The sequence below is a fragment of the Nycticebus coucang genome, chromosome 5, assembly GCF_027406575.1.
Source record: "Nycticebus coucang isolate mNycCou1 chromosome 5, mNycCou1.pri, whole genome shotgun sequence".
Lineage (NCBI taxonomy): Eukaryota > Metazoa > Chordata > Mammalia > Primates > Lorisidae > Nycticebus > Nycticebus coucang.
The window spans coordinates 100196922-100223645 of record NC_069784.1 but is presented as its reverse complement, the minus strand read 5'-3'; the positions used below and the strand labels follow the sequence as shown (position 1 = coordinate 100223645).

At 35.1% G+C, this 26724-nt stretch overlaps 1 protein-coding gene across 11 annotated transcripts in view; it reads left to right on the top strand.

The window, feature by feature from the left end:
* The window catches only part of TRDN (triadin), a 403216-nt gene that overhangs the window by 278456 nt on the left and 98036 nt on the right, over window positions 1-26724 (top strand). For 10 of the 11 annotated variants that reach the window (XR_008380232.1, XM_053592195.1, XM_053592194.1 and 7 more), the window contains 2 exons: window positions 7010-7060; window positions 14285-14335. Coding sequence is in view for 10 of the 11 variants with exons in the window: in XM_053592195.1 (XP_053448170.1) it covers window positions 7010-7060; window positions 14285-14335 (102 nt within the window). In the remaining variant the exon portion in view is untranslated. Of the gene's footprint in view, window positions 1-7009; window positions 7061-7422; window positions 7548-14284; window positions 14336-26724 lie in introns of those variants that run through there. The other variant, XM_053592196.1, reaches the window with a different exon arrangement.

Genomic DNA, 26724 nt, shown 5'->3' with positions numbered 1-26724 from the left:
TGCAAATTAAAACAGTAAGATACAACTGCACACCCATGATAAGAGCTAAAATCCTAACCAATGGCAACAGCGCATGCTGGGAAGGCTGTGGCACGACAGGAACTTTCCTCCTTGGCTGGTGGGAAAGCAAAACGGTGCAGGCACTTTGGAAGACAATTTGGCAATTTCTTCCAAAGCCAAACTTGTCCTTTCCATATCATGCGCCCTCATGCTCTTTGGTATTTATCCAAGTAATCTGAAAACATATCCTCACAAATGCTTAGGGATAGTAGCAGCTTAATTTATATTTGGTAATACTTTGAAGCACTCTAGATGCCCCTCACTAGGTGGAGGGACAAATTCTGGTACGTCCAAACAATGGGAGTTTTATTCAGCCCTATAAATTTATGAGCTATCAAGCTACAAAAAGACATAAAGGAATGTTATATTCTTTTTTCAAGTGAAAGAAGTCAAATGGAAAGTCTATATATGATGTTCTTCCAGCTATATGACACTCTGAAAACAGCAAAAGCAGGGAGAAAGTAAAAATTTAGCAGTTACCAGGGTTTGGAAGGAGTGAGGAATGAATGAATAGGTGGAGCACGGAGGATTTTTAGGGTGGTGACCCTATTCTGCATGACACTATAATGGCAGATACAGGTCATTATGTATTTGTCAAAATACATAAAATGTGCAACACTAAGAGTAAACTCAGCAAACTGTAGACTTTAGTAGATAATGACTTTAGTAGATAATCCCTGGTGGTTAATGGATTATAGCAAGTGTCCCACACTTGTGGGCGATGTTGATGGCGGGGGAGGATGTCTTACTTTCGGCTGCTATGACAGACTGAGTGGCTTATAAAAAACAGAAATTTGTTTCTTTCAGTTTTAAAAGTTGGAAGTCCAGAATTAGGCTGCCAGTATGGTTAGATTTGGGTGAGGGGTCCCTTTCAGTTTGCAGACTGCTTGCTACTTGTACCTTCCAGTGGAAAAAGAGAGTGAAAAAGCTCTCTGGGCTCCCTTTTACCTTTATAAGGCCACTAATTCCATTCCTGAGGACTCCACTCTCATGACACTGATGACATCGGGCTAAGGGCTCCATCTTCTAATACTGTCCCTTTTACAGATAGGATCTCAACATATGAATTTTGGAGGAACACAAACATTCATTCCCTAACAGGGGAAAGTGCTATATTTGGAAATCCTACCCCATGAATAATAGGATGTATAAAAAGTCCTATTTATTTTCATATTAACAATTCAATTATATTTCTTCGACTTTTCAATATATTTTCTCATAAAATAAGTTTCATTTTGAACAGTTAGACTACCACAAGAATGATTCTCAAGATCCCTTATAAATGTGTTGTGAAATAGGATTTCAAAATTTTAATAGGTATAATGAATAAGATTATTATAAAAATAGGATATAGCATATCTATATGATAGAGAATATTACAAAAATAAAATATAAATGTGTATTGAGATTACTAAGCTTTGGAAATTCACACAAAATTTCTTAGACAACAAAAATTTAAATATGAGGCAAACATTAGTCTGAAATACATGTAATTTTTTTTTTCTAGTAAAACTAATGTTGGCAATGCCATTTTACTTGACACCTTTACTCTGCAGACTGGGATTGCAAATTGGAAAATAACTGACCATGAAATATGACCATAATGATGATTAGGCCTTTGTGTAACGATTTCCTAATAAGTTTCCTTATAAAATGTGATCAGTACAAAATTTGGCAAATTTACTAATTTATTCAACAAATAGTTGTTGAGTTCCTAGTTTGTACCAGAAGCCTAGTCCTCGTTTCAGAAGTAGTATTTGCAAAGTTGTGGCAGGCTGGCAGTTACAGAGAACATTAATATCATTTGAGGATGGAAATGTGCTCACTGTTCCCTTTTAAGGACCATCTGTGATGCCATCTATTTTATAATCTGTGATGCTCACAGAGGCGCAGTGTAGCAGTTTAGCCCTTACTTTGTTGTCTGCTAGTCTGGGCTCAGGTTCCCACTGCTACTTAGTAGCTGTGATCTTGGAATAATTATTTACCTCTCTTCGTTTCAGTTATTACACAGACAAAATCTGGATAATACCTACCTCATTGGAGATGTGTGAAAAGTTAAGGAGATCTTATGTAAATGTGTCTACTCACAAAAAAGATAATAGTTTATCATTACATACAGGAGTGACCAAGACCCCACCCAGCCCTCAATGAAATTATAGTCTTGTAATCAAGTTATTTAAGTTATTTACTCTATTCAAACATAAGAAGTTTGGACATTTTAGGTTGACCATGGCTACATGAGGAAAATTTCATGGCTAACAAAATTAAAACAAACAAACAAAAACACATTCACACACACACACACACACACACACACAATCTTTTGTAACGTATTTAGGGCTCAGTAGTTAACTGTGATCCTAGGATGTCCTCATCCCCAAAACATTGAAATAAATTTAAAATTCCCATCAAGTAGAGAAGAGCTAATTTTCTTTTTTGTATCACTATATATTGCTGATCTTTCTAAGTAACTGGGCAGAAATGAACTAAAGTGAACCCAATTGAAGTACACTCCAGAATTCTGATTAGTATTCTGATTATTAACGTGTATTGAGGACCAGAATATCAAAGCATATGTGAAATGTCTACTTTTTGTAGTCAAATTACATAGCCTCAAAGCATGGTACTTGTAAAGATGGATCATAAGTTCGTCAAAAGGAAAAGGGTATTTAGAAAATTTCAGGAGAAGCTTCTCAGCTAAGAAAAAGAACTGTGCTTCTATAAGGAAGAGCTTGTCAAAAGGACTGGAATACAGAGGCTTTTGTACAAGACTTCCTCAGAGTGACTGCAGGATACACACTCAACCGGTTCAATACCTGCTAGTTGTCTTGAATTCCTATGCCATCATATATGTTCCAAGTTCAACATGCTAATAAAGCTAATAAACATGCTAATAAAGCCCAACTTTCATAGAATATAAGATGCTTGCAGAATTTCAGAGAGGTTTTTGCAAAGTATTATATACTATTATGTGGCTGATGCTTTTAGAACTCACTCTCCCCTAACTCTGTTAATATGTAACTTAACTTTGAAAGAACAATCTAATTTCCTTTATTTACAATTCTTGGAGCAGTATCTCATCATAGTTTCCAAGTACTGACAACATTGTTCAGATGCAGTCTAGAAAAATTTAAACCATGCTTTTCATTGAGTTGTCTGTTAGAAAAAGAGACTATGGTAGCTTGCCAAATTCTATTCTTTTCAAATGCAACTTAATAACTATTAAATAAATAAAAATAATGTTCCAAGCTTTAAAGGAAATACACCAGCGTGTAAATATAATTGAATTGGAAATGTTGTGACTTAAGGACTTTTAAACATATGAAAAAAATGTATTAAAAAAAGTTTTAAAATGTCAAAATTATGTGTACCAGGTCCTTTAATCCATTGAGTGAGGACTGATTAAATGTATCATTAGGACAAAGAGAAAGTTCAGGATGGCTACCCAACCAGGTCATACTTAATTAAAAAGTTAATGGATAGTGTCCTGAGAAAAATTAAAATCAGATACATCTTTTCAGAGGAATTCAAAATTAATATTAACATTTTCCCTTATACTAATTATAAGCATAGCATTTTAAACCATTTACACAACTTGAAGCTTTGGCCTTTGTATTTTTTTTTTTTTTTTAATAAATGTTCTATTTTTGAGTTTGGAATAGGTAGAAGAATGTTGTGAAATATTTTTTCTAAACTATTCCCAATAGTCAAAAAATACATTCAAATGAGCATAAAACAATGACAGATTCACCTATGGTATGCATGTTAAATACTAAAACAAACATGAAATAGAGCTAAATAACTTCAGGAACAATGTACAACTACATTAGGAAGCCATATAGAGATGTTAGGAAACAGTTTTAATATTTCTAAGGCTGTGTGATAAACATTAGTAGTCACACTCTGGGAAATTATCAGGTATCATTTCACTTATGGAGAAAGCTCTCCACATGGTGCTTTAAAATTATTCTTTCCATCAGAAGAAAAGTCCAAAAAGTTTTCTATGTTGGTTTTATTCATTATGTTCATGAAAAAAATGATCAATTCAGCAGGCATCTTACACCTATCTTAAAAAGAGATATGGTTAGACAGCTTTTGAAGTGTTATTTATGAGCACTTCAGTAGAACAAGCTGGGTATGAAAGAATTTTGAATTTGGTTCTCTTCACAGCCAGGAGGCCTTAACTGCCTGATGATTTGGTTAAACTTCTTTAAACCTTCAAATTCACATTTTTTTCATGTTTGACATTGATGTCAAGTCAGAATGCTCTGACAAAAACATTTTTGTTAGTGTCCTCATAAAATGTCACTAATTATAACCTGAATTTAAACATGATAATTTATATTAATGGCTTTACTGATTACTACTATTTTAGTGAAACATACCTGGATACTCATTTTTTGGTATTCAAAATGTTTATATTTGTGCCAGGGAAGAACTCTATGGCTGATTTCCTGTGTTACAAGATTTTCCTTTATTTCAGTATGTCTTCTCTTTTTCATGAGACACTTTTTAAAATTATTGTAGAAAGAAACAGTATTACCATATATACATATTATCTTCTACATGATAATCTTAGAAGAATAAACAAGCTATTTTCTCTTTATTTATTTATTTGAAAGATATATTTGTTTAAATATATTCAAGCCCATCCATTAAAAAAAGTGAATTTTAGATTCATCGATATGGATTATTTTAAATAAATAGTTTTTATAGCTATTTTGATCACAATCTGTGCGTATTTTAAATTTCTAAACACATTCTAAAAGCACATCAAAATGTATAATGCATATATGCATGATCTATCAATCTATTAGGCAAATTATGAGATTAAAATTGAAATATGCAGGTAAAAAGTTACTAGTCAAGCAATCAATCCTTTTTTTTCCTTAGCTTTTCATGTATTATTAAGAAAACAGTTGATATACAGAAATAGAGATAGATATATAAATGTATCAATATATAAACATATTGATACTGATCTCTAGCATAATAGTAATAATGTACAATGAATATCATTGAACTAATTTCTAAACTAACCCCTAGTATTCCTAAGCTTTTGCTATAAATGAATATCAAATACCAAAGTTAACTACTCATTTAAATCTCTCAAGAACTGCAACATCAATAAAATTACCACGAAAAGTACAAAAAAAAAAAAAAAGAAAACAATTGTTAACTTTCTGATTTATTTTTTCTGCGTATAATTAATTTGTTCAGTAGGTCCATTCAAATCTGTGAGTACAAAACAAGATTTGCATGGGTCGTTTAAAACACCGCATTACTAGTTATAGTGAGAGTCTCCATTTATAACCATGATATCATAGGTTATTTTGCCTCTGCAACGCCTGCAAATAATCTGCATTTATCTGTTTTAATAATTTTTTGCTGGGAATTTTCTCATTGGGTAGTTCTTGACATAGGAAACATGATACATTCAAAACAGAAGTAGGATATTCTTCTAAAGACTTCTCTTTCCTACATTTCATATCTCAGGCATTGACAAATATTCCTATTTTAAACCAAGCAAGAACTCTAAGACCCATGCTTAGCTTTCTAAAAAAAAAATCAATCATATTTACATCCATTTTCAGTTATATAGTCAGAGTAATATTTCCTGACCAGTGAAATTATACTCAATTTATAAGCCTACATCCAAATCACGTCTTTCTCAGTGAAAACATTCCCCAATTTTAAAAGCGTAATTAATAAATTATGTTTCCATTACCTATATAACTCTGCTGGAGAACTTATCGTGTGGTTCAATATTTTGCTATTTGTTGGTTAACTACTTTTTCACATACTATTTCTATTTACAAACCACTCCAAAACTTAGAGATGTAAAACAACAGCTGATTTTACTTCGTTCATGATTTATTGAACAAATTCAGAAATTTGAGAATGATAAAATAGGCAGTTTTCACTGGGGTATTCCACGTGATTGCACTCAGATGTCAGACTGGGCTGTACTCATGTAAAATCACCAACTCCCGATTGTCCAAAATGACTTGTTCCAACGGCTGCCAGCTGATACCAGCTGTTGGCTGAGATCTCAGTTAACCGCACTCCTTATCTGTATCCGCTCCAGTATGGTGGTGTCCATTGGATTACTTACATGGAAGCTGGATGTCCTGGAGCAAGTGTCATCAGACAAGGGAGGGAAACTGCTTGGCATTTTCTGACTTAGCCTTGGAAGTCACCCAGCATCAGGTCTACTGCATTCTGTTGGTTGCAAATTACCTACACAGCCAAACTTATAGACCTGCCCAGCCCAGGCCTCTTCATTCCCTCTCTGTCCTCCCCAAATGTGCCTTTATTTCCATTTCATCTCTGCTGGTCTGGTTCCTTTCCATCTATCACATTCTGCCTCAGCACCACAAGCGTCAAGCCTTTCTTGAGCCCATCATTCAGCTATTGGAGCCACTAGCTTTGCAGCTGAGTTTAGAGAGATACTAGTTCAAATCCTGGGCCTCCTATTAAAAGACCGTTGTTTAATCCATTTCTGTGAAAAGCGCAGATAATCTGTGAAGAGCAGAACTTCCATGCTTTAGAGGGTTGTTAGGAACACTGAATGAGAAAAGAACAGACCACATTGCCTGAAATGTGGAAAGGAGACAACGACGGTGATTATTATTTTCATATCTTCCTTCTCCGAAGCCCCTAACATTATTTTTATTAACTCATAACAAGCCCATAACATTTTATTGGTACCTTTGGTGACTCTTAGAGTCCCCTCTTATGATACAATTCTATAGGCTTTTTTCTGTTTTCTGCATATTTAGTTCAATGTCTTGCATGCAATAAATTCCAAGGGATACTCTATCTTGAATTCATCAATTCAGAGACCTTCTGGCTCTTTAAGCCTCAGTAAACAAAACACATGAAGAAACATTCAGTTGTTTCCTCCCTTATTCCTGGTAACCTTTCTTTTCTATGATCTCTCCTGCAGAAATTAAAAAAGAAAAATCTGGGAAGCCTTCTTCACTTCCAAAGGATAAAGGTAATAGAGTTAACTTAATATAATAGTGGAAATGTATTAGTAAACACATCTGTATGAGTACATAGTACATTAGCAGCATCTATTTTGCAAATAAGTGCACCCAGAATTGCACAGGGCATGCCCTAATTTTTTACAAATCTTCTTTATTTATCTTTCCCTAAACTGCTTTCTTCTTGTTCACTATGACCTCAAAAGTGCTCTAACTATAATATCTAAAAGAGAAAGAAAGAAAAAGAAAAAAAAAGAATTTTTCTTAAGCAATGAAAAAGGTTTAAAAGGAGTCTAGAAGGGATATAAAGAGCATCAGAAAGGACTTATATGCCTCCATATTGTCTGATTCTCTCCTTTCTATCCGTTTATAGAATGTAAGCATTGGAGGATATTATTGACGACACCTTTGGAGGATATTATGAGGATAAAAATGATGGCAAAGCCAGGAATAGGAAGTAAGATTTGGTATTTGGAGTTCTGAATCCTGTTGTTTTCAAATGCTCTTGGGCATATTTTCAAATTCTTCAGTCTTGTCAGACTCTTTCTTGCCGTGAAAAAGCATGAAATTCTTATGTAAATTCTGTGAATTAATCTCCTGTATGGACTGAACGCCTTTCCTCTCTGCCCATCCAAATCCTAGGCCTCTTTCTAAAAAGAATATCCATGTAAAGAATCAAGCTTTCTCTATTTCAACCTTCAACACCCTTGTAATATTTATAATTTATTCCATAATATATATTAATTAATTAAAATGCCACCTGTTTAAATATCAAGATCTGATGTTGCTCAGCTTAATATTTTATGTGGGCCAATCAGTACTGTATTCAATAATTATTTATTATGCATCTAATGTGCAATCATGAATACAGATACTGTGCACTATGAGTACAAAGAAAACATGATCTATGGCTCACAGAATTTATAATATTAATAACATCATTAATTAAAATGATAAGAATAATGGAGGCGATATGCAGGGTGTTATGAGAGAGTATAATGAAAGATCCTGATTGAGTCTGGGTGGATCCAAAATTATATTAAATTCAAGTGAGAAGGATGAAAAGTTAGCCAGATAAGGTATGGAAATTGTTTGGAAGAATTCCAAAAGCAGGGCGTTCACTGTCTGCCAAGCACACTGACATGTACTTGCCATATTTTGTTTTTGCGAGATGTGCGTGTTTCCTCGATTTTTATAAACAATGAAGCTGAGGTATTTAGTGTAAGTTACTCCATGTCACACTGTGTGTCAGAGGAGAATGTAAGAGTCATGTCAGTCCCTCTTTAAAGCCCATCTTTTCCTTTCAGCACTGATGCTGTTTGCTTCTTAGAGTTCTTGTATTTGTATTCTTAAAAGAATCTTTGCTTTGAGTGTAGACCTTATTGCATAATTAAAAATATTTTATTTGACATAGAAGCTTTGGACATATAGTATGGAAAAATAGATTTAGTCCTTGTATTACTGGGGTAACTCCACTTAATTCCTACAGAAGGGCTAGATCTATTTTTCTCCAGTAATTACCACCACTTTAAAAAAGTCTCATTCCCATCCCCACTTTCATTTTACCTGGAAAATTAACAAAAACAGTGATTTCTTTATTGTGTAAGAACCAAAGGTGTCGTCGAAACTTACTAGCAGGAAAATAACAAATGTAATTTGCAATTCACAGTTTATAAGGTCTAAGACTTCCTCTTTTTCCTCTCTCATATGTGATACCTTTATTTTGGTCTGCGTTTATGTCACTGGAATATTTGGACCATATATTATTGTTCACTGTAAAAACAGCTCAAAGGAAAGGTTGGTGCTTACCGCTAAAGCTGCTTTTTGGGCAGTGATAATTAGCAAAAATGTTAACTACTACTTCAAGACTTCACATGTCCCAAAGCTTAAAGGAAGGGCTATTGTAGTTGGAAGGGTAATTGTAAAAATATGACCTGGCAAACATCATCTGCAGAGTTTAAACACACGCTGACCGCTTCACTAAGTAGGGTCTTGTCATTTCTATTATTATTCGTGTATCATTGCAGTTCCCTAGTGAACACTTTTTCCCCTTAATGTAAAGTTCTATGCTATTTACAAGATATCTCCACAACCACTAGAAAATGTTGTATATAAAAGTTTTCTGCACATGACTGTTGGTTTATGATGATTAAAATATCAAGATGCTTTAATACTCTAAAATGTCTTTGTTATATATTAGTTCGATGCTATGTTCGAGAATTTTATTATTCTTTTTCTTTTTTCTGGATACAATTTATCACTCTGAAAATCAAAGAAAAAATTTAATATTACCTATAAGATTTGGGGATATTAAAAGCCTCTTCAATGTTATCGATTTTGGAGTTTCTTTGAAGCCTGCAGCTGAGCTGGGGTGAAATCAGAATGTAGCAACCGCACTTGCTAAAAAGCCATTTATCTCCCTGGAGTTATATTTGGTGGATTATTTTAATTAAACTGCTAAAAGGTGGCCTACATTTGCCAGTCTTTCATACAGTCCACCTGCATGCCACATCCAAACTCACATTGAAGAAAATCTAGAATTTTAAAATTAGCATGATTACAGGGTAGTAATTTATAGTCACATTTACTACAGTAGTGATAGCCGTGAGTAATTCAGAGCAACATTATTAGGCTTGTGTTTTTATTTAAGGAGACACAGAGACTCTTAGGGATGATTCTTCCAAAGAAAAAGGGCAAGAGGAAGACATGTCTTTCTGGCTCTTGCTGCTGCTTCAGTTATTGATTTTCCAGAAATAGGGACTCACTGAAGCTTTCTCAATAGGGGCACAGTTCTATTTCTGTGGACTTGACCATCAGAAACCAGAAAATCCTGCTAGTCACCCATGTTACAGGTTATCTTCTGTGTGGCACTCACCCGACACCACACCACATGCTTCTGACCGCTGCTCTGGTTTGTCTGAGGATGGAAGATTCACCTGTGGACTGAGACAATGCAGACTGAACCCAATGGGCAACACGGAGAATAATTAATTTCCTCTGAGTTACAGTAGTTTCTACTGCTAGTGGAATAGTGTGATGGGCATGAGAATCAGTGACTAGTATGTGTCTCGGGCCTGTGCAGGTTTGGATTTCATGCCGAGGAATCTCAACAGAGCGTTACCTTCTTTTATAACCTGTTGCTCAGGACCATGCTCCTGATCCCACCATCTTCCTTTGGCCTTTGGCAGGATTTTCCTTGGCCATTCCCACTCATCAGTTCAAAGCTAGCATTATGGTTACAGTAAGGTATCTGAAGATTTTGAAACGGATCCCCAATGATGCTGAAGCTATACTTGATCACGGATGTTCGCACAGTTCATTACCCACTTTGTCTTTGGGGCAAATCTGAAACTATCTTCCCATTCCTGTGGGATTTTTCTTTCCATCACAGCTGTTTTGCTCAGATAACTTTCACTAAGTTCCACTTCTTAATTCCACCACCATTTACTCTCCAGGTCCTGGTCATCATTTTCATGATCTTCCTGGAAACTCTTGGATAAATGAAAGGAAACTGCCACATTTATTAAAAATGGTTTCTAATACTCTGCTCTTGACAAATAAGACAAACAGACTGAAAAGCAGCTGTAAGATCTGACCCACTCCACTGATTTAGCTCTCCTTTCTGGAGAGATAAATATAGAAGATCTTGATTTCTGTGTAATATTCTCTTCATTTTTTTTGGATCATATTTGATATCTTACTTCCATGGATAGAGATTGCTCAGATGAACCTATTGATATCCTAAATTGGGTAAAAACTCCCTGAGGTTAACAAGGACACTGAAGAAATGATCTGCAGGCCAGATGCAGTGGCTTGTGCCTTCAATCCCAGGAATTTGGGAGGGCAAGGCATGGAGATTTCTTGAGGCCAAGAGTTCAAGACCAGCCTAGTTAATATAGCAAGAACCCATATCTCCTCCAAATATAAAAATCAGCAAGCCACAGGGATGTATGCCTATAGTCTTAGGTACTCAGGAGGCTGAGGCAGGAGGGTCGCTTGAGTCCAGAAGTTTGAGGCTGCAGTGAGCTATGACCAAGGCACTGCACTTCATCCAAGGTGAAAGAGCCAGATCCTCTCTTAAAAAAAAAATAATAAAATAAATGAATATATATAATATAAATAAATAAATATTATATAATGTAAATATATATAAATATATATATAATCCGTAGGAAAGTGATCTATAGGAAAGTGATTAAGTGATGAACCAGACTGAGAGCAGAAGGCATCTTGCCATTAACAAACTTGGAAATAGAAATCACTTTTATTTTTCAGAGTTTTTCCCAAGTTTCAAGTTGATAGGTCACTCCTTTTGAACATCCTATGAAATTGTACTTGTTATTCTACTCTTTCCTTCTTTCTCAGTCAAAATCAAATTAGTTCTATAGATCCTTTCCCTAGGTCCTGTGCATTATAACTACTATAATCACACACAACCATGACCCACTTAACTCACCCTGCTGAATCTCGAATTTTGAAGCTCCAGGAATTGCACTCTCCCAACCCACTGGGAATCTGCCCTTGACACCATTTCTCATTTTGCAACACATTAATTCTTTTGGCTTATCCAGGAAGTTCAAGAGCAGTAAATTACCCCCATCAGCTTGAGACAGTTAATGAAGTTTCCCAGTGTGCTTGTTTAATCTATGGCTCTTGATTTCATCTTCACAGGCTGCAGTTTAGGGAAAATGTTGGCCTTATTTATATTTGGCAGTATAAAAAGCAACTTGGGCATTTCTCTGCCACCAAAAGCATTTTTAAAAAGTTCCATATGCTTATGTCTGTCTAAGGCTATAGCTTATTCAACAAGAAAATCTTGCTTTGAAAGACATAACTCATTTAATAAAATGTATAAATCTGTTCCTAACACACCCAAAGCTATCTGGACTCAGTTAATTCTAAGTATGTGCTAAAGTGGCATTTCCACTTACAAGCACCACCATTATGTTCTCTGCATTCTCACCCAAAACTGTAAGGTGGGAATAGAAAAAGGGCTGGAAGGATAGGTCGCTTTCTTTCTTTCCCTTACCATTACATTAAAAGTCATTTTTATCTATAAAATGCATATTGAGCTTTAGTGGTGCAGGGGAAGCATAAAATGGGTTTATCTTTTTATTTTAATGGTTGTTGAGCATAATGATGGTCAAAGCACTGTCCATATCTCTATCTAGAGACCATTATACAGTCAGGATCACACTAAAGAAGTGCATTAAAGCTGCTAGAATAAGTGTTTTATTTGACTTACTTCAACTAATGTTTGCATTTTTAAGACTTTGGAAGTTCAAATATAAAATTGTCTCCTAGATGAAATTGTCTTTCAAATTTGATTTTAGTTGTATCCTTCAATTTTCTTTGTCTTGACTCTCTAGTCTAAACCACCACTGCATACATGATGTGTAAAGAGTTTTCCATTCATTTGTTTATTTTTATTATTATTTTTTTTTAAGGTTGAAAGAGCTGTTTTATTTTTCAAAAGAAAAAGAGTTCGGTATCTTAAGCAAGTCTTCCAAGGAATGACAGAAATAGTAAATGCAATTTACTATGTGGAACCTAGCTAAATATAGTAGAACCTCCCTACATTGACCACCTCGAGTTGACCTAATTTCTGTGGACTGGACATGCACCACATGTACGTATCAGTACAGTAGGCCTAGTTCCTTATAATGACCACCTCTGCATGTTGGCCACTTTTTTACAGTCCCTGGGTTAGTCAACTTACAGAGGTTCTACTGTATATTATATAATTTGTAACTATATGTATATGAAAATATATAATTTGCTACTAATGCTTTATTTTACCTAGATTTATAATTGCAAGAGGGACTTTACCTAACAATTGCAACCAGTGTAACCTGGCTTATTGTACCCTCAATGAATCCCCAACAATAAAAAAAAAAAAAAAAGATGTAAAGGGTTCACAAGAAAAAAGCTTTGGTATTTGTAACCAATCCAGAATCTTATTATTGTGTTGCATTGCATTGTAGTGTATTGTACTTGGTTAAGGTAATAATCATAATGGAGAAAAATTATAAATCTAGGTAAAATAAAGCATTTGTTTATTTTTAAAATAGAACATAGCCTGAAGTAAATAAACTGAGTTGGTGCTGATTGAACAGTTTGGGGAAAATTCCATGCTAAAGTCATGTTTTTAAACGAATGGCTAACAAACACATGAAAAAATGTTCATCATCTCTATATATTAGAGAAATGCAAATCAAAACAACCCTGAGATATCATCTAACCCCAGTGAGAATGGCCCACATCACACAATCTCAAAACTGCAGATGCTGGCGTGGATGTGGAGAGAAGGGAACACTTTTACACTGCTGGTGGGACTGCAAACTAGTACAACCTTTCTGGAAGGAAGTATGGAGAAACCTCAAAGCACTCAAGCTAGACCTCCCATTTGATCCTGCAATCCCATTACTGGGCATCTACCCAGAAGGAAAAAAATCCTTTTATCATAAGGACACTTGTACTAGACTGTTTACTGCAGCTCAATTTACAATCGCCAAAATGTGGAAACAGCCTAAATGCCCACCAACCCAGGAATGGATTAACAAGCTGTGGTATATGTATACCATGGAATACTATTCAGCCATTAAAAAAAATGGAGACTTTACATCCTTCGTATTAACCTGGATGGACGTGGAAGACATTATTCTTAGTAAAGCATCACAAGAATGGAGAAGCATGAATCCTATGTACTCAATTTTGATATGAGGACAATTAATGACAATTATGGTTATGGGGGGGGAACAGAAAGAGGGATGGAGGGAGGTGGGTGGGGCCTTGGTGTGTGTCACACTTTATGGGGGCAAGACATGATTGCAAGAGGGACTTTACCTAACAATTGCAATCAGTGTAACCTGGCTTATTGTACCCTCAATGAATCCCCAACAATAAAAACAAAGAAAAAAATAAAAATAAAAAAAATAAGTTACAGATAAATAACTCCTATCCATCCAAACACTTCATCCTCTTAAACAACCAAGTTAGATTATAACTTGTTCAATCATTTAGGCTTATGCTAAATAAAAATGATCGGAGGATGGCTTGTGGTACTCTGCTGTTCCTTTATCTCTGTATGATTAAAATCATTTTTCAAAAACTAAAAGAGCACCGCATAGTTTTTGCCTACTCTCAGCTTCCCTATAGCTCACTGACTCCACTATCTATGTGTCAGAAAAACTTTTTGTCTTGGCTTCAAATAAATGTCCAATGTTTCTTTCCAGAGCCTATTAAAGGAAAAGAAGAAAAGGCTCCAGCTTCTCTAAAAGAAAAAGGTAATATTGTATAATGAAATGTGAAACCACCTTGGTCTGCCTTTTCCATATTCTGTTATTTGCAACAAGGTAATAAATCATTTCTTTTTCAGGCTCTCAAAACCATAGCTTTCTTATGCGCTCATATGTTTTTAAGCAAAGAAAAAAGGACTTATTTCTCATCTCCCAGATTCTAAACTGTGCCATGAAACAACAAAGTAAAGAGTAGCTATGTCAGAAATACTGTAAAAACTTTTAAAATCATAAGCTATTCTGATTCCATGGGTCTGTAGTGAAACGGGGAAACTGCATTTTATAACTATCCAAATGAGAATCTTAGGAATTCTCATGGAAACCAACAGTTTAATAATATATGATATAATAAAAAATTCTCTGCAGAAACTTGCTATTCTGCAGGTTCAGATGTATTAATAATAGAGTCCTAAACAAATTTTATAGCTGGGAGGAACTTAGAGATAAACTGTAGTCAGATTCTCTTGTCTTATAGATAAATAAAACCTGAATAGTCAAGAATCTTTCCAAAGTATTACAGTTTGTAGCAGAGCCAGCGTTAGGGCACCAGTCCCTAAATCAAGCACTGTGCTGTCTCACAGGCCCTGGTGGCCCTCTGCTCTTGCCATTGTGATAGGTGTGGAGTAAAGTGGATTCTGATAAACCACAATCAAATTATATCTCCCAAGACATAGGTAAATACATACATTTAATCTCTAACTAATCTACATACATTCTGTGCACATGGCACCATGTTCGGAGTTGTCTAATATATTATATTGAAATGAACATTATACATTTTCCATTGAAACCCTGTTAGCAAACCATTGGCACCACAGAAGCCACAAAACACACCTACTACCGTGAATGTTAACAATAGAGCCTGGTCCTGCATTCACTTGTAAGAAAAGACGTGAATAAACCATTGCCCAATGGAGGGAGGCTCAGTGGTAAAACTTTCAATGTATTTGCACTTTTTATTGCAAAAGAAAGCATTCCGGTGAGTTTATTTAAGCAGCTGTTGGAGTTGGGAGCGATATGAAGAGCAGCGGAAAGCAAAAGCTGAAAGAATAATCAGTCAGAAAATGAAGGACGCATTGAAAGCTCCCATTAGAAGTGTGGTAGTGTGTAAAAACAATACCCTTGAGTCATACTTTTCTAATTTTGCAATTAATGATAGATTGAACAAAATTGTTATTTAATGAAATATAAGAGCACACCATAGTTTTTTTCTCAGCTCACATACATAATTTTTTAAAAAATATTTACAGCAGCAGGATCCCAAACCTATTAAGCATTTATGCTTCATGTTGGAAACGCATTGGCATCCCTATGGTACTTGATTTCTCTCCTAGCTCTTACAATAGTGATTACTTGGGTGCTACACACAATTCTACTATTTTTGGCAAAATGTGAATGAGGTTGTTTTACCTTGCGGTAGGATTCATACATGTTAACTGTCCAATAGGCAGATAAATATTACTCCATTTTATCATTCAAAAGATGAATAAATTGTGACGACTAAGGAGTTTACCTAAATATTAATTTAAGTACATTTTTAGATTTCTTTAACATGATCTCACTGTCAATGGCTTGGTCATTTATTGAACATTTTAAATTGAAATGATCAGATGCCAGTAAGTGATTTACTCACCCAAGGATGCTGTATTTCCTTTGCCACTCTAGGACAGAAATATGAAAAATGAGGAACAGGTTGGGACATTACATATTTCCACATTTTTATTTAGGAAGTTTATTTTACTCTTTGATCACTGGAAATCTCTACTCAACAACGCTGTCTCTCTTCTCCTGCTAAATAGTTTCTTTCCATAATCCCACATCAGAGGGACAATCTAGCACCAGTTAGTTCATGATCAGAGACAACAGTGATGGGAAGGGGGGAAACATATATCATGGTGAAAAGGATGCACTTTTTTAGTTGAACACTCATTACTACTGAATTTTTATTTTACTTCACCATGCCATATGTTTTCTTATTTAATTTCAGATTAACGTGAGGGCATAGATCATTAGGTTATGTTTTTTGCATTTATTAGGTAAAGTCGAAATTGTAGTTGGATCCCATCATTTTCTTCTTAACTTAATTTTATTTTATTTTTTGCAGTTTTTGGCCAGGGCCGGGTTTGAACTGCCACCTCTGGTATATGGGGCCGGTGCCCTACTCCTTGAGCCACAGGAGCCACCCCCTCTTCTGAATTTTTTTTTTTTTTTTTTGTAGAGACAGAGTCTCACTTTATGGCCCTCCGTAGAGTGCGGTGGCCTCACACAGCTCACAGCAACCTCCAACTCCTGGGCTTACGCGATTCTCTTGCCTCAGCCTCCCAAGTAGCTAGGACTACAGGCGCCCGCCACAACACCCGGCTATTTTTTGGTTGCAGTTTGGCCGGGGCCGGGTTCGAACCCGCCACCCTCGGTATATGGGGTTGGCGCCTTACCTACTGAGCCACAGGCGCCGCCCCCCTCTTCTGAATTTTAATGAGAAGTACAAGTAGACAAGGATTTGTATAAAAAATCAATAAATGCAATCACCAGAATAATCATTTTAAATATCATTCCATGACTGTTACCACTATTATTATTTGTGAAAATGAGCCTTCAAGTTATTGTCAGGATATTTAATTAGTCATTTTTAATGATTTCTCCTAGATAGATACTAGAAATGAATGGTGCTTCGAAATTTTATGAATTGAAATTTTTCTTTTTTTTTTCAAATACCCCCCAAATATTCTAAACTCAATGTGAATGACAATGCTTGCACATTTTATCAGTAAGGAGCAATAACATTCAAAGTGACTTTCACTTTCACCTGTGAGAGCCGTGTCCCATTGGGCCTTCTTTCCTTAAAGGGGAACAGTGCCATCTTTCATGTAATTGGAACAATCACATCTCAAATAAATCATTACTAACAGAAATCAACTTTAAAAGAAAATATGTTAAATTGAAAGTTTAACACTCCTTTTAGTAATTGAAGATCTTCCAAGACTTCAATAAATTTCCACTAAGGAGCATCAGATACAATATGATGATGATGCACAATTATATAAGGATTATTAGGATTTATATAGTTACAGCATATTCTTCTTTCAAAAAAGGTAAAACCCGATTCTAATTTATGTTCTTAGATCTTGTTATATACTAAAATATCTTCATGTGTTAAAATTAAAATACTGTTCAGGACACATGACCAGAGATTCTGATTCATTAATTATGTGCTAAAGACAAAGAATTTGGTTTTTTAAATTCTTTTTTTCTTAGAAAATGGAAGCATGTATTCAAGCTTTGACATCTATTTAATTCTCTAATCCTTAAAATAAGAGATAAAATATATAAAAGGCCTAGCCATGTGCATTCAGGAAGAAAACATACAACTACATGAAAAACAGTATTTAAAAAACAGAATAGTGAACTAGAATAAAGATGTATGGGTTCTGGGTTATGGCTCCTTAAACAAAATTGCTGTAATAATTCCCATTGGAAAAAGCAAGGATTTTAAACAAGTTACACTGCAGTCAACCAGGAACTAAAGTGGGGTTCCCATTCAAGAAAAGAAGCTAAAAAATAGTTACTGCCAATAGTTATTTGGGGCCACAATTAATAGGAAAGCTGTAGACTCAGTCAAATGGAGGAAATAGACAGAACCCTTCCACCTAGAACCTGAGACAAGTAACCTGCTGGAAGATTTGACTTGCTCAGGAATATCCCTACACACAATAGGGCAGGGTCTGGAATCTTCAAAATAAACATTGAACTAGTGGCCCAAAATGAGATTAGGGTCAAGGGAAGGAATCGCATAACCACAATTCAAAGAAAAATGTAAAGGAAAAAAACAAAGAAACAAAAGCTGCAAAAACCACAATAATACAACACTGAGGCTGAAATACAACAAAAATTCCAAATCATATAAAAATTAAGAATAAGATGGATGTTCAGGTAGATGGTAGTGTTAGTTGGGGTTGTGTAGTCATTTGGAGTAGGCTCTGCCATCTCCTGCATTTGGTGACAACTTCTGCCTATATTTCGGCATCACAGTTAGCCACAAACAGGAGGGATTGTGAGGGCATCTGACGTAAGTGGCAATTATTGATCTCATTCTCACTCCACCGGGGAGGATTTGGGCTCCTGGCCCATTTTACTGCAAGAGACTGTGGTGTAAGGAAGAAAGAATGGATGAATGGATGGTCTTGGGTAGTTAGTGCCTTCTGCCATGACACTCATTTCTATTACTAATATGTAAGTTGGAAGATGATTATAACAGTTTAGAAAAAGTATGGAATGGTATAGACTAGGTTGATAATATAGTTTATAAGAGAGATACAAGTTTAGAAAAAGTTTTGACTAACTGAAACAACACAATGACAAAATACATGAATATACATGACATGATTACATATATGTATTTATATAAATCACATCTGTATTTATGTATAAATAAACTCTTTAAAATAAACTTAAGACCAACAATTTTATAGAGAAATTAACAAAATTCTCAATATTCCTGAGATATTTTAATATATCTTTATCAAAAATGATATATAAGCAGACAAATGTTAGTGAGAATGCTTTCTTGAAAGATTACTACATGTATAAATTTTAAGCAAGATGGGCTACAGAAGGGAAAAGAGTTAAAGAGAAATAGAGATGGAAGGAGGGAAGAAAAGAAGAAAAGGAGGAGAGAGAGAGGAAGAGAGACAGATTGTAGAAAGGAAATATTAGAAGGAAAAAGGGCATGTAGCACTTTACAGATAAAATTGTATTTGTGAAGACATAAGTGAATGTAATAGTGAACTTTAGTTAAGTATGTCTAAAGTTTAGATGAAAGGGGTAATTTCTGAAGATTTCCAAATGCCCAAAATGTACTAGAAATTTAAAATTTGAACAAACCAGAATTCATGATCCTCCAAATGGCACTAACAAGCTAGCTAGGCAGCTTTTCAGATAATTGTATCAGATAATAAAATAAGAAGGAAATTACCGAGTTGTTATATGATGATAAGACAATCATGATGTTAAAGAAAAATTGCACCAGTAATTAGACATGTAAGGGAGAGTTTATTCGAAACTGATGCAATAGAGAAGAGAGATAAAACTCAACCCGTTGGGACACAGGGCCAGGAGGGTGAGCTTAGAGTGGAAAAGTGGAGAGGATGTTCAGGAGCTGGTTGATCAAAATGATTAGGTCTTCTTTACTTGCTGATTGGCACTTGTCAAAGTTAGGCTCCTACCCCTCACTTACCCCAGAAACTGGAAGTCAGGGTCCCTGCTTTTCTCAATGATTATGGGTAAAAAAGATGTTTTTTGAGAAAGACATTCCTGAATTCCAAAGAGGCAAAAGGCTGGGAGAAGATTTATTTCCATTACAAAGGGGCCAGGGAAGAATCTGTAGTTATAACCTTTCTAAAGTATGTTCTAAGAAAAGGGAAGTTAGGAGCCTAAAGTCAGAAAGAAACAGACCTAAAGTTTAGAAAATCTAAGAGCACGGGCGGAGCCTGTGGCTCAAAGGGGTAGAGCGCTGGTCCCATATACCGAAGGTCGCTGGTTCAAACCCAGCCCTGGCCAAAAAAAAAAAAAAAAAAAAAATCTAAGAGCAGAAATAAGATTATCTTGATCCATGATAAGTAAAACAGAACAAAATAATTTAGAAAAGAAAAATCCCAGTTAACAATGTAGTACAAAAAAATCTAAAACAAAATTAGTAATTTAAACTCTTCATAAAACATCGTGACTTGATTAATCTCAGCAACATCAGTAATATCAATCATAATAAAAAATTAAAAAATTAGGCATTTTCATAAATGTCTATTCAATAAAACTCCGTATAATTTGTCATAAATTTCTAGCAAACAAGATAATAAAAAACTTTTACAGTTCAAAATCACTGTTCTATTATCATAAGCATTTTGATTCAAGTCAGGAACAGATCAAATATGTCATTCTTATTTCAACACTGTACCAAATACAGCACCAATGGAGAAAAGGTATAAGACTGAAAAAGGGTAGTCAAAGCTGTTTCATTTGCAGAACATCATCTCCATAAAAATTCCAAGTTTATCTACAAACCGATAATATTAATAAGAGAGATTACCAAAATTCCTGGAACCGAAATCAATCTTCTCAGTTTACAAAATCCAGTAGCATCCTTCAACATCAGCAATGACTAATTCAAAAATTTATGACTTAAATGGATGCTACAAGCAATAGAAATGAAAATCTATAAAGTTACAAATAATATATTTAAATATTCACAAAATTATGTAGAAAATAATTTTAAAAGTTTGAAATCTCCTTCAAAAGGCCTGAATAAATGAAGAGAAATTTCCTTTTTAGATCTGAAAGATACCATTTCCTTCTAAAGTAATATATAAATTCCAATAAAAACACCAACAATATTTTTAATGTGGGCCTGGATAATATTTTCTAACATTTCTTTTGAAAAATAAAAAGGCAAAGATCAGATTTTTTTTTTTGAAACATTCTTACTCTGTCACCCTCGGTAAGGAGCTGTGGCGTCATAGCTCACAGCAACCTCAAACTCCTGGGTTTGAGCAATCCACTTGCTTCGGCCTCCTGAGTGGCTGGGACTACAGGTGTGAGCCACTTCATCTGGCTAGTTTTTCTATTTTTAGTAGGAACGGGGTCTCACTCTTAACTCAGGCTGGTCTCGAACTCTTGAGCTCAGGCAGTCCACCCTAACGAAGGGTGGATATAGTTATCAGATATAGTTATTTATTATAAAAATAATTAAAACAATATGTAATTAGAACAGGTATAGCAAAACACACTGAGATCATATCAGTGATCTTAAAAATCAAACCGTGCATGGAGGAAAGTACATTACATGACAGATGTTTCATTCAGAAAAAAATAGAAAACCATACCAGCTTCTCATGAAGAAAAAATGTTTAAATTCCGCTAATATATTTGCACAGAAAGGACTTTAAGGCATCTTCAAGACTTGATGGTAGAATATAAAACCTAAACATTCAGGAAAGCAGAGGAGAATTTATACATACACAGCTTTTGGTCAGAGTAGGAGTTCTCAAGACAGAAAGGACAAATTCAAAAGAGAAAGATTAGCCACATAGTGGGAAAACATCATAATGCATATGATGAACAAAAAGTAAATAGCAGGGCAGTGCCTGTGACTCAAAGGAGTAGGGTGCTGGCCCCATATGCCGGAGGTGGCGTGTTCAAACCCAGCCCTGGCCAAAAACTGCAAAAAAAAAAGTAAATAGCAGATAGCAGATGATACTTTTTAAATATGCAAGTTTTAATTTAAAAAACTAAAACAAACATTTAAAATGGTAAATTTGTCAATTTATATTTATTTAAAAAATAGCTAATTGAACAAATGACCCAATAGTAAATCACTGAAAAATGTGGATGATATTTGTAATCAGTATTTCTTTATTAATTTATAATCTGGACTAACACAGTGCAAGTCAAATAGATAATAGAGAAACAACATCAGGACCCTATTTAAACTGCATAAATGGTTTTAAAAAGACATTTATGTAAAGCCTATGTGCATATCAGTAGTATGTACAGAAAATAATTTTATTTAACAGTAGAAGAAAGATTATTGTGCTCATAATTCATTACCATGGACTTAATAACATTGTATTGAAAGAATATAATTCAAAACTACTTGAACATATTAGAAGCCAGTTTTGATAGCGATGAGATGGGACAATGAAACAAAATGGAACACAGAGATGGGATATTAGAAGGGATTGTAGGATATAAGATTGTAAGTCAGGTTTGTAACATGCTGAGTTTGTGGCACTTTCAGGGCATTCAAGGAGGGAAGTAGACTTTGCAGGTATCTCTTTGGGTCTGAGTTTCAGAATAAAGATCTGGGTGGGAGATACAGTTGTGAGATACGTTGGCTTGTGTATGAAACTGGAAGATGTGGGTGCACCTTGGTTAGTTTTCCTATGGGAAGAGCCAAGGATGAGAAGAATATCATTCCAAGTATAAAGTCAGTAAAGTATGAAGTTAGGACTAAAGCTTGAGGAACCCAGAACAACCTTCTAGCCTTCCTAGCATGACAGCAGCCGATTACTAACCCATCCCCCTGTTTTTCACTTTCTAGAAACTGATTATTTATGAGTGTTCACTTGTCACCAGTGTTTGCATCTTACTGCAAAGGTCCCAATGTTGGTTCAATAACTACTGTTTTAATGCTAATTTATTCAGATACAAATCTACAGGAAAAAGCTGAATGATTTATTGAAGGAGTATATATTGATTATGTAGTCTGCTTTTATGAGAAAGAATTAAAATCAGTTGTTCTCAGTTTATCCTATAAAGTACCTTTCAGAATGTATTAGTTCAACGTATATCAACTATTGACCCGTTTTGCTGCATCTAGTAACCACAAGTATTTCAGTGTTCAATAATAAACATAAAAATATTGAGTTTCCCTCTACAATTTCCAATTTTAATGTTAGTTCTCTGACTCTTACAAGAATTTATTTGTATTGGTAATTCTAATATGAAAACCCAATTAATGGATATGTCTGATTTACCATTCTGAATTTTTAGATTTATCTAATAATATTAAAAGTCACATATGTCATTTTTGCTCATGACATTCTTGTCCTGGAAGAAATATAATACCTTGTTTAATATTTTTAAAATCTCATCCTAAGTCTAGAATTTTTGATTTAGTAAAAAAATTAATATTTTAATTTTTGGTGATGTATTTGTTTTTGATCTTGTTTCTAATTTAATTCAGTGGCATGATTTAATTCTGTTTTGAAACATTTTAAGGTATGACTATCATGTTTATAATGAAGAAACTGATGCCTAAAGATTAAATAATTATCTAAGATTTCTATACTGGGCTAGCTACTTAGTATTAAAGAACCACTAAAAATAATCTTACTTTCATTTTCTTTTAATAATGGAAAAATATATGAGCAAATGTTATCCTTAATATTAGTCAAAGCTTTTGGCTTTATAATAACTTTGTGTATTTGCTAATCACACAGGAAAGTTACAGATAATCTGTTGATTAATAAAAGACCACTCACTCAGGATTCTGTAGAATAAAATGCCATAATCCCTTTATAAATCCATGATTACTCATTTTCTGAAGAATTGTTAAAGTGAAAATTGGACTCTGAACAGTAGTACTTCCACTGTAAGCAGCAATTTACAATCTAACACTTTTTTAGTTACTCCAATTGTGTCAAGTTGATTGGACGGAAAGGTTGCATGTTAGTAAGAAAAGTGGTTGAGGGTGCCAGAGTTTCTTCTGCAAGCATTGCTTTATAGAGGTAATGTACCCAGGCACCATGAATTTTTACTTTCTTTATCCCAAAAGGTAATCTACAACTGCAGTATGTGTGTAGCTATGTGTATATAAAATATATGTGTAAAACTCCAATATTTTTCCGTGACACTTTTGTGTGAGCCCTCATTAAAAGTGTCAGAGTTAATAAGAGAATGGGCCACTCTCATCTTGGGAGCCCAATTTTCATGTCAGTCTATACCAGTGTTTTCCCATCTTTTTTAATCTCATGGCACACTTGAACCTCTAGTTAAACTTCTCTGGCACATAATAAGAAAAAGGAATATATATGCTGTTCTTTGAACTTTTTTCAAAAATACTTTAGTTAATGGTCTTTAAAATTTCCACAGCACACTGATTGAAAATCACTGCTCTAAGTTAGTGCGCCAGTGTTGTAGTGGGCTTCTTACATCGAGGGGATTTTTTTTTTTTTTTTAACTAGCACAGTGAATGGTTTCTTTTTTTCCATCCATTTTTTTCTTCTTTTTAGAGAGGAGGTCTTGCTATGTTGCCGAGGCGTTCCTTGAATTCCTGGGTTCAAGTGATCCTCCTGCTTCAGCCTCTCAAGTAGCTGGAATTACTAGCATGTGCCAGCGTATCTGAATCCCTATCCTCTAAAAAAAGTATTCTTTTTTATATAAAGTCATCTATTGGTTTATACATTTGAACCAGCTACAGGATGATTCATAATTAAACCCAGGATATTTCATTAACTTAATTACTCTCACTTCAAATGAAGGAAAGTCAGTTCTGATACCCAGAAAAACAAGAGTCTCTTGCTAGTGACTCTCTCAATAAAGAAAAGCCAGTGAATGTCTGCTTATTTACCTTGGCAAGTGATTTTTTTGCCCAACTCTCTGAGCCCACGGAATGGTTTAAAATCACCTAGCTCATTAGCTGTCTGCCATCTTCAAATAACATCACAGGGCCCTGTTCCAACTGACTCTTCTTTGTGTGACCTACAATACGTGCAGCCACCTCCAATTATATCTTACCTATTTAAATGCATAGCCTGCACATTGGGAAGCTTCAGGAAAAGAAAGAATAATGAGGCACATGTAAGTAGGCATAAAAGAAAGAACAGATAAAAGCCGAGCGATACTATCAGAAATGTGCACATTGTATTTAGCATGTATAAAAGATTAAGGGTCATGAAAATGGGATGATGGCAGAATGCGGAAGAGAGACAATGTATGCATTTATTCTATGCTGCAAAGAAAGAATGCCCTCTGGCCCATTTTGTGTTTTAGTGTCTGCTCAGCAAACTTTTTTCTGGGAGTACGTAAGTCCTATGGGAATCTCGCCAAGAAAGGATTGCAGAATCAGGATTTAGGCAGGAAGCAATGAGGCTTGCATTAAGCATTTGCCTTGCAAACTGGAGACATTTGAGAACTACAGAAACTTATAATGCAGAATTCTTTTTCTTATTGCCTACTGGAGATAAAGTGTGAGACAGAGAAAGACATACACAGAAGGACAGAAAACGTGTGTGGAGGAGAATATTTGTGTGTGTGTGTGCACTTATTGGGGGGATGCAGAGATGTCCTAGAAAAAACATAGTGTTCAATAGCTTAAAATTCTAACTTCTGATTTGAAATAACTATCCATAAACTAATCAATCCACTTAGCCATTCTAAATAGTTTAAACAAAGTGAGACCAATTAAATATAAAATTTCAAAGGTAGTGGGCAGCAGCGAGTCAGTGTCCAGCGGGTCACTTCTAATGTGTGTGTGTGTGTGGGTGTGTGTGTGTGTGTGTGTTTAACCAACATTGGGGTTTTAGATAATGAGACAGGAATTCTGCTTTATATTTTGGTTAACAAACTAAAAATGAAGCCTAAGAATTTGATTTCTTGGCGTTTTAAATCAACACTTTAATTTTCCATCAATAACAATTTTTTGAGTGTTAATGTAATATACAGTGTTTGAGGGATATTCTAGGCACTGAATAAGAAAAACGAACAAGGCAAAGTCCCTGTCCTCAAAGATCCCACAAGACCATGAAGTAGGAGCAGGGAAGAGGGCCAGAGCTCCGCAGCAGCACTGCCTTCAATAGGCAAAGTGTTCTTCTGGTCAATGGATATCTATTATTTAGATATTAGTTCACAAGTCCTCAGGAAATATCTGTTAAATTATTCAGTCTAATCTTGGCCACAGATTCATGAGCCGATTATAATTGTTCCCACTTCAGAAGTGAGAAAATGGAAATTTAGAACATTTCAGAGCTATACCTTTGATCATTTGGTTAATAAATAAAGGAGGTAATTTCAAACTGGGGAATTTTTTGCTCAATTGAGTTTTGTCTTGTTTGTTTTTCTTCAGTTGCAGAGCAAAAGCTCCTTGATTTGGATGAGGTTGAGCAATCACTTAAGAATGCCATCACCCTGCCTCCTAATTATGCAGGGAAGAATTCCTCAATTCATAAACAAAGATGATACTAATTTAGAAAGGCAATCAGGGAAAATAGGAGCATAGAGAATGCATGAAGTGTCAAAAACTATCTGGACAAGGTTAAATAATGGGGAGGAACATATTAAACAGTCAACAGAACATTGAAGGAAAGAGATGTTTACCCAGGTAAGATGACACGTTGTGAAGTTGGAGACGCCAGGGGTTGGTTCATGGTGTAACCTCGCCCAGTCACGGGACAGTTTCTTCTTTGCGCAGTTTGTGAACTGAAGAAGTTCTAAACCAAACTCAAAGGCAATTAAGTTTTCTTTGTCATAGTTATATTTATCTGGACCACAGAACTATGTGTCCAAGCAGATAAAATCAAATGCTACCTACTATAGCATACTTGAGTCTTTGCAAAGCAAGTGTTCTTTGCAGGGCATATTTAGGGAAAGACACAAATTCAGTGAGGTTTATTCCAAATCTGAAATATTGAAGTCAAGCCACTGGAGTGATAGTAGTTTTCCATCCCATTCGGTAAGGTCTCCTGGAGCAAACAGAATGTGGAAGGGTGTGTTTGTGTGTTGCATCCTATTTGTTTTTTTGTGTGTTTTTTTTTTGAGACAGACTCTCAAGCTGTTGTCCTGGGTAGAGTGCCATTGCATCACAGCTCACAAGCACCCCCAAACTC